The following is a 9,197-nucleotide window of genomic DNA, read 5'->3' as shown; positions in this document are numbered from 1 at the left end:
ACGAAACGTCCTCAAACATTTGTATGCGCGCATTGATGCACATCAGCTGAACAATTTGCTGGCAACGTCGTGGTGAACCTTTTACACTGTGTGTTTTCATCATTTAGAATGTTGCTGTGGGAATAACGTGCTGATTTTCAAGATGTACTCAATATGTATACAGATAATATACAGTAGCTAAACATCCTTAGCATATTTTGGCATTTCGGATGGAATGACTTGCTAATCTGCCAAGGTCCGTGCGTGGTTAAAAATGTACACCCGCTAAATGTCCTTTGCTGTCAGCTCCGTGTTGAACTTTTCACACGAGATGTCCTCAAACATTTAGATGCGAGTACTGAGTGCTGAACAATTTGTTGGCAATGTCGTGAATTCTTTTAGTGGGCTTTCACCTTTTAGCATAATTTAGAATTTAGCTGAGAGAATAACTTGCTAACTTTCACGACTTAAACGTGTATCTGTAAAGATATACACGAGCTAGACATCCTTTGTTTTCTACTGCGCAGTTATGTTGAACATTTCATGCTGTGTTTTCACCTTGTAGAATTTAGCGAACGGAATAGCTTGCTTATTTTCACAATGTCCTCAAACGTTTATGTGTAGATATACACTTGCTAGCTAAACATCCTTTGTTTGCTACTGCGCAATTATGTTGAACTTTTCATGCCGTTTTCATCGTTTCGAATTTAGCGAACAGAATAACATGCTAATTTTCACAATAGCCTCAAACGTTTATGTGTAAAGATATACACTTAGCGAGCTAAACATCCTTTGTTTGCTACTGCGCAATTATGTTGAACTTTTCATGCTGTTTGTTTATCTTTTAGCATTTTGGATGGAATGGCTTGCTCATACGCAAACGTCCTCAACTATCTGTACGCATTAAAAAATGTACACAAGCTAAACATCTTTTGTTGGCAGCTGTATTTTGAACTTTTTCACTGTGTGTGTGTGTGTTTTTTTAGCTTTAAGTATTCCGGAGAGAATAACTCGCTACTTTGCCAACGTTCTGAAACGTGTGCGCGCGTAAAGATGTAGCTAAACGTCCTTTGTCGGCTTCTACACGGTTGTTGTGTTGAACTTTTCACGCTGCGCGTTTTCATCTTTTAGCGTCTTTTGAGGCCGGCGCGACGCATCAGATGAAAGGCCAATTAATTCCCAGCTTTCGGGGGACCGCGTCGTTGCTCGGGGGGCCCCCCCCCCCCTTTCGCATCGCAGCTCACTTTGAGTGCGCTTCTACAGAGAAATGATTAATGGCGTTATTAACGTATGTGTGCGCGTGTTTGTGTGTGTGCAGCAGGGGACCGAAGCGCGCAAAAGGTTGACGAGGGGACAGTGGAGAAAAAGAGTGTAAAATCTCATTTCCTGACGGCGAACAAGATGGAGGCCAAAGCTGTGCACTTGATTACAATAAACACTGCTAAATGGGACTTGGCAATTAATCAATTTCAACGATTATCGAGTCTTTTGTTTGTCAGGATGTTTACAAAAGACCTGTCTTGGCAATTTAGTGACTTTTCCAACCATTTTAGAAACTACTACATGAATGGAATGTTATCACATTTTTTTGTATGGCAAGACTGTTCCAATTTATTAATATGTATTAATCCTGGGGGTATCAAGAGAAAGGAGGTAGATCCCAGGAGGGGGAAATAAAATTGTGAAAAGAAAAAAAAAAAAGAATTAAAATCTAAAATTTGATTTTTTTGACAAATTCAAGATTTTACTTTGTAGACGTCATTTTGACCAGCCTTAGGCCAAATGAGTAATGTACCTTATTCAATATGCCTTGTAAAAGGAACACATGGATTGATGGGGATGGTACTGGCGACGTTGTCCCGCTTTGGTCAACCCTCATCACGGCAGCCACGTTGGGGCGCCCATTTTGCCTTCCAGAAAGACGGCCTTCAAAAGAGCACAATGATTCCTGTAAGGGCCCCGCGGAGGCTTTTTAAAGACAGCATGGAGAGAAGATAAAAGGAGGACCAAAAGTGGGGATGGAGAAGAAAGGGAGATGCTATTGAGATCAATCATGCACACGCACACAAACACACACACAGAGAAGGCCTCGCACTCTCTGTGATGCATTCAAAGTAATGAGAGCACATCAGCCACCAGGCCAACACTGCCCCCTTGTGCATGACATTGACAACACACTGGTCAAAATATTAGGAACACCTTTCTCACAAAATGTAGCTTGAAAACAAGTTGTAACTTAGACAAATATTACTATTCTATTTCACTATTTATAACTAATGTAAATTAATTATGTCTTAACGTAGATTATTATTATTATTTTTATTTATTTTTTTTAAGTCTCTGCACGGGCATTACCAATGTAATGCTAACAGCAGGTAGAAAAGCGGCTAACGCTAAATAGACAAACTAGCCAAGCGAGGTGATGAACATTGTTGTGTTTACTGGATCAACAAACACATACAGAACACTCACTGGACTAACATTTGATATGACAATACCATAGTTTGCGTGTACTCCTATACAGTAGGTGGCGCTCATTTGCAACTTCAAACATCGGGAACATCTTTCTCATTGAATTCGTAACGAACAAAGTTTTAAAACGGGGTATTAACTGTGAATAAAAGCATTTGTTAGCGACAATTGAACACATTCTACTAATCTTTGCTGCCCCCTACTGACAGAGTGGAATATGAAGTCATCTTTAATAAGCAATCTGATTGGTCAACAGAAAGAAAAATTACATTGTACGACATCCAAGAACATTTTTATTTTGCATTTCGTTGTTTGCTGTTACATCATTAGCATTAGCACCATTTTCCTTGCTAAAGTCGAACTGCAGTTTGACCACATAGCCACAATGGGGCACCAAAGATGACCCCCCCCCCCCCCCCCCCCCCCCCCCCCCCTTTTTGTACTTATCACCCCAAACAAGATTCATCCTTTTGACCAACAAACATCCCATTGCAGTCCAATTGATCGGAGACTCACCGGAAACTCTTATTAGGTACACCACTTAACGTTAATATAAAAAATACAGTAGTTATGAAAATTTTCACTTTTGATTGACAGGTATTAATTTACTTAATTTTCCCAAAAATATAGCCGAGGAAAAATGATGGCCTGATTTTTTTTTTCTCCAACTTTCAAGGTGGTGTGCCACAGGGGTCATGTTGCAGCCCACCTGAAAATTACACACTGAAAATGTGACTAATTTACAAATTATAAGCATGAACGATTCCTAAATGAGCTAATACAGTTTATGGGCGTCAATGAAAACTGAGCACTACTTTCGTAAAAACTTTTTTGTTGTTGTTACACTTGAATCTCCAGAAATGGTGTACCTAATCAAGTGTCCGGTGAGGATGGCGCCATGACATCCGGGTCGCTACAGTCTGCACAAAATGGCGGAACTTCCTATGTAGAGTTGTGGTGGAGCATCAAATTGTCGCTCATTCATCCTCAGGGATAAAATCGATAATGTCTACTTTGCTGTTGGTTATTACTGTGTGGACATTTCCTAAAGTTTATTAAGGCTGGGGGGGAAAAAGTATCCGAGTCAAGAACGTCCGACAGTAAAATCCCACCTGAGATTTTTCCAAGGCAGCGCGAGGACATGGAGAACGAGCGAGCGCGAGTGGCGGTCCTCAGCAGCAGCCGCAGTGAAAGTCGGCATTGGGGTCCCTCAGCAGCTTCTTGCGGTCCACGTGGAGACAGTCGATATGGTACCAGGCGTCGCACACGTCGCACTGGATCCACTGGACCGGGTCCTGCTGGGGCAGCCGGCAGCGGGGGGCCGCGCACGGCTCCACCGGCCCCCCGGCCGACGACAGCGCCTTGGTCGCCTCGTCGTCGTCCTCGTCGGAGGAGGATGACGAGGACGAGCCCGAGGAGGACGAAGCGGAGGAGGTGGAGGAGGAAGACGAGGAGGATGGCGAGGGCAGCGAGGGTCGAGGCGGGAGGGGGTGTTTCCTGGGACGGCCGCGACGCCTGTTGCAAGCAAGGATTAAATGAGGAGTCGCCACAATTGGCCTAAAATAAAAACGATGTGTTATTTTTTTTCAAGGCCGATACCAATTATTAGATTTCAAAGGAATTTCAAGCCAATATTAATTTGCAGTAAGGGAAAATAGTCGCATAAATTTTTTTTTAAATCAAATTCTCTTTTCTTTTAAATACGTAAAGAATTGACAGGTTTGTTTTAAATATTACAAAATTTTCAAGGAGCTTCAACAGTCATCAGCATGTTAAGCTAAATTAAAAACTAAAATATTTCCCTAAAATTTTCGACTGTAAATAGATTTCCAAAATGTCAACAATTTATTATTATTATTATTATTATTATTTTTAACAACATGTGTAAAGGACTTCCCAGTGTCAGCATCATTTTTTATAAAGTGGAAATTTAAATAAATCCATAAATTAAACGTTTCAAAAGATCTTCACACACAGTGAAACATTGAATATGTTTCAAATGGCTTTGTGACGAGTAAAAACTGTCAAGTTTTTTTCTTTTTTCTTTTTTAAGTTAACAATGATGGGATGATTTTAAATGTGATTTTAAGTGTATTTATTTTGATATTAACTGGAATAAAGACGCTTGAAAGTGTCACACAGAAGTGACGTCATCTAGCAGCAGCCAATAGAAAAGCACCTTCGCTAGGTAAGAAATGGAAGAAATACTTTTTATGTTTTACCACGGTGTTCATTAAATATTGCGCACAAGTAATACACATTAAAAAAAAAAAAACTAGTACTAAAACTAAGCATTTAAAAAAAAAAAAAAAAAAAAACAGAACAGAGCCACCCTAAACACAAATTAAAATTTTAAAAATAAAATTAAATACGTTATTAAAAACTAAAATGAAAATTCCAAAACTATAATAACGCTGCTGTGACCATCTTACAAATTGTGATTAAAAACTCTGAATTTGCTACGTTCGTAAGCATTCGTCGCTCAGTAAGATACGAGCTTTTACAGCCTTCAGATTCGTAAAAAGGCCAATGTCGATATTGGTCAAAATGCCAATAATCGGTCTTTCCCTAAAACATATAGCTTGGGCCCTAAACGACTTAGAACTGACGATGGATGGCGCCAAAGCACCACTTTTGTATCAAAATGGGCTCTCTCAATTACTCAGATTTTACTATTTGTAATGTTCAGCACCTTCGATGGAGTCTTACCTAGGCTGCTGGTGGAACCGGTTGAACGCGGCGCGGCCGCGCGGCGCCGCGCACACCCGCACCGAGGGCGACGCCGGGTTGTAGCTCTCACCCCCCACCACCAGGGGAGAGAAAACCAGCGAGCTGTGAGCCCTCCGACGGCCCCTCGGCGCCGACGGCGCGGCTCTGTGCTGGCGGAAGGTGTCGTGAAGGTGGCGCGACGGCGCCGACGCCTCCTGGCGGTCATGCCTCGGCGGCGCGGGGACGACGCGGTACTGGTGGTGGTCCAGGCGAGTGTTGGTCATGGCGCCGTGGAAGCTGCCGATGGTCCTGATGCCCACGGGGAAGGGTTTGGCTTCCTGGGGCCGCGGGTGGGAGGACGGCGGAGGAGGCGGCGGCGAGCAGAGATCCTCCGAGTCGGACTTGTTGCGCTTCTTCCTGCCTCGCCATCGCTGCGCTTCCTCCAGACCTGCCGGGAAGCGACCAGAAAATGATGTTCAGCATGATGATAACGTACGACTGGATCAAATTGGGATCGGCAAGTCTCACCCGTCCTGCTATGGGGGTCGTCCGAACTGTCGTCCTCCAGCAGCACCGTGTGCGCCGACTTCCTGCGGCTCCTGGAGGCCGGCGCGAGAGACTTGGGCGGCAGGGACTTGGGCGCCAGCGAGGGGGCGGCGGGCGAGAAGGACGGCGGCGTGGAAGGAGGCAGCGGCGGCGGGGGCGACGAGGAGCCCGGGTCGGAGGTGGCGCCCTCGTGGCTGTGACTTCTCCTGAAGGTCCACGCGCTGCCTTTCATCTTGCTCAGACTGCCGATGGAGTTGAGGATGACAGTGGAGCGGTTGCTGGACAGCTTGGACAGATCAACGGCCGGCGCCACCTTGTGCTCGGGGTTGGTCCTGATCCGGTTCTGCAGGTCAGAGGAAAATGCCCCCGCCTGAAGGGAAAACGAGGCATAAAAGTAGACTTAGACCACGGTTGAACATTTGGAGGCGTCACGATCGGCCATCACGCGCCCATCACCTTAGGAATGGTGATTGCGTCGAAGTCCAGCGGACGAACTTTGACCTTTTGGAAGAGGAAGTAGAACTCGGGGCTGCCGGGAGCTGCGTTGCCCCCAAAGGTCACCGCGTCGCCATCCGACAGCTCCCATTGGACGCCGGCCTGGAGGCGGACCTCGTTCACCCAAGTGCCTGTTTCACAATTTTGTGTGATTGAAGAGACGTGTTTTTTGTTGACAAGTTTGCGTGGTGGCACGTTTTTGTTGACAATTTTGTATAGTTGCATTCAGCATTTCACCTTTTTGTTTACAATTTTGTGGTTGTGTAGACATGTTTTGTTGACAATTTTGTGAGGTTGTGTCGGCACGTTTTTTGTTGACAATTTTGTGTGATTGAAGCGACATGTTTTTTGTTGTCAATTTTGCCTGGTTGTGTTATGTTTTTGTTCATTCTTTTTCTGTTTGTTTTTTTTTTGTTGTTCACAATGGTGTGGTTGTGTTGACATTTTTTGTGCACAATTTCGAGAGGTTACGACAACGCACATTTGTTTACGATTTGTGTGGATATATCATGCTCATTGTTTACAATTGTGTGGTTGTGTTGACATCTTTTTGTTTACAATTTTGTGCTTGCCATGTTTTTTTGTTCGTGCGGTTTTTGTTTTTGTTTATAATTTTGTGTAGCATGTGATTTTTTTTTTTGTTTACAATTAGTGGTTGTATCGACGTTTTTGTGTATCAGTTCATTTGGTTGTCAAGCTGGTGTGGCTGCTTACATGCTATTTTTATATGTTCACGGCATGCTATGTTTTGTTTACAATTTTGTTGAAATGTGTATTTGTTTACAAATGAATGTGAGCTATGTTTGTACGCAAGTCTATTATTATTTAAACAAGTGTTGTTCTTTAGACGTGTATTACATGTATTTGTTTACAGGTTTACGTGCTTTCGTTTACATCTCACCGTGAGTGCTCCTGTCCTTGATGTGGACCTTCCATCCCTCCTCTTGCGCCGCCGCCACCTTTCCGCCATCACTGCTGGCCTCGCGCTCGGCGTGCAGCTCGGCGTGGACGCGCGACACGGCCGGCGAGTCCAGCGTGACGTCACACAGCTCCTCCGCCCTTCCCAGGCGGAACACCGAGTGGCCCGGCGCCGGTCTGAAGGTGTACAGGTCTCGCGTGGAGCCCCCCGCCGAGGAGCCGATGCGGAGCAGCTGGAAGCACGGCTGCGCCCCCGAGAGCATGACGGACGCCTTTGTCCTGGATAAGCCAAACCGCCCCACCCCGCGCCCCCGCGGCGCTACAGAAGGACACGTGGCATTCGGGAGTCGCTCTGCTTGTGGTAAATTATTAGGTTGAAGACATCTGCGGCAGGCTGAACGGCATCTGGCGTGAAGCTGGGAGGACTGACATGAATAAATGAGGCGGTCTGAGCTGATGAGGTATGCAAATGAGCTATCCTCGCCTGGCAGGGGCCTCTCTGCTGGAGGGTTTGTGGGTAAAGAATAGGCTGTCAAAACAATGAAACAAAAAAATCCTTGGCGCTTAATGATTCCATGGTTTGTTTTGGACTCCCTTCTGTACCACCTGAAAGCAAATGAAAATAAACCATAAAGAAAGTCATAACCTATAGTCATGCTCTACAATTACAAGAATTGTAAACAATTATAGGAATTGTCAAAACAGTGATACGTTTGTATGCAACAATTAAGGCCCGGTTTTAAGGTGATGCGATACTTGGCAGAGTACAATTTTGTTAAAAAAAACAGATATAATGAATAAAATCTTATTTTTGGTCTCTTCACACAACAACAAAAATATAAATCACAGGAAGAACATTTGGCTGTCCTTCAGTATTTAACTTTAGAGAGAAAACCCTCACTGTTACCTCTATTCCTCTTTCGGTATAGAATGAATGCAAAGTGACCAACTGTTCATTGTTTCAGTATTTTTAGCACAAGCTATTGAATGCCAAAATTCACATTTGATATTTAACAAAAAATTATAATTATAAATAAAATATTGCAGTGGTGTCCACCTCCTGAGAGTCTTCTACTCACTCTAAATGTCCATTGTAACATTCCCGTCTTTTTGAAGGCAGTGTTTAGTATAGTTTTAAATAGGTGTTTTTTTATTATGAACAATATAGTTTGTATGTGAATATTGCTACTGTGACCATTTAATTTGTTTCACGTGATGTATTGAGCCCGCGGGCCACAATTTGTCACCCATTCAAGTGTCACTTTTTCTGGATTCAGGCCAAACAGCAACCCGCTGCCTCACCGGAAGCCCCAGAATTAGGTCAAATGTGATTACATAACTTTAAATCACGCAGCTTAACTAAACTTAAATTATATACCGGTATATATTTTTTTACTCTTATGAGTTAGTAGGGCTCGAATGTGCTCAGGTAGAATGAACCGTCAGTCGCGTTGCGTAAGCTAGCTGACGTCGCTTCCTCCCGGTCAAAAGCAGCCAAAACGCAACACTACGACACCCACCCGAAGTTAGCGGACTTCTCGCCTCCCGAACAAACGTCAAACAGGCATTGAACCACGGTTGCAGTTCGGCTTCGACCGCCGTCGTTCTCCGGGACGCCTTCTGCTCGCTGCGCTTTCTTTCCTCCACACAGGAAGTGCTTTGAAATTTGGCGCGTCGTGCCAGCAAGCGCTGCCGTGTACGTCACGTCCGGCTCCTCCCCGATTAGCCGGCGAAACAGGACGCCTTTGGCAAGGACACGCCTCCTTTTAAAGGGGCCGCACGTCTTTTAACGAGGTCAAGCGCCTGTCTGCTAAAAATGAAAGAAAGGAAATGTGAAGTACAGAAGTGGAATCATTTAAATGCACTTTTGTACAGCTAAAGCTTATATCAATAAATTATTAAGATTATTTAGACCCGGACAGAAGGACTTAATGAAGAAACATGATCCAATGAAATACATCTAACAGAAACTAGTAAAAGATTACTCAATCCCTGATTGTGCAGAGAAGAAGGAAAAAAAACATTCTTCAGCAATTGTTTGTGTGTGGGAGGTAAAACAGATTTTAACAGAATTATCC

At 44.1% G+C, this 9,197-nt stretch overlaps 1 protein-coding gene across 1 annotated transcript; it reads right to left on the bottom strand.

Annotated features, from left to right (window-relative positions):
• Positions 1-2,885: 2,885 nt before the first annotated feature.
• Positions 2,886-8,843, bottom strand: tcf19l (transcription factor 19 (SC1), like). Its single transcript, XM_077508170.1, has 6 exons — positions 8,640-8,843; positions 7,103-7,725; positions 6,163-6,332; positions 5,689-6,076; positions 5,161-5,608; positions 2,886-3,966 (listed from the first exon to the last, which is right to left on the bottom strand). The coding sequence occupies exons 2-6, from the start codon at positions 7,380-7,382 to the stop codon at positions 3,624-3,626; spliced, it is 1,629 nt and encodes a 542-aa protein (XP_077364296.1). The 5' UTR covers positions 7,383-7,725; positions 8,640-8,843; the 3' UTR covers positions 2,886-3,623.
• Positions 8,844-9,197: the final 354 nt, after the last annotated feature.

Source organism: Festucalex cinctus, chromosome 19 (genome assembly GCF_051991245.1).
Source record: "Festucalex cinctus isolate MCC-2025b chromosome 19, RoL_Fcin_1.0, whole genome shotgun sequence".
Lineage (NCBI taxonomy): Eukaryota > Metazoa > Chordata > Actinopteri > Syngnathiformes > Syngnathidae > Festucalex > Festucalex cinctus.
The sequence above is the reverse complement of the archived record's forward strand: the minus strand, read 5'-3'. Positions and strand labels throughout refer to the sequence as shown.

What these genes read in the sequence shown, in the direction of transcription:
- tcf19l (XM_077508170.1), bottom strand. Translation starts at nt 7,382, where the DNA reads ATGCTCTCGGGGGCGCAGCCGTGCTTCCAGCTGCTCCGCATCGGCTCC. An exon ending in CGACCCCCATAGCAGGACGG is followed by an intron (nt 5,609 to 5,688) that starts GTGAGACTTGCC and finishes GCTTCCCGGCAG; the next exon opens with GTCTGGAGGAAGCGCAGCGA. An exon ending in CGGTTCCACCAGCAGCCTAG is followed by an intron (nt 3,967 to 5,160) that starts GTAAGACTCCAT and finishes TGCTTGCAACAG; the next exon opens with GCGTCGCGGCCGTCCCAGGA.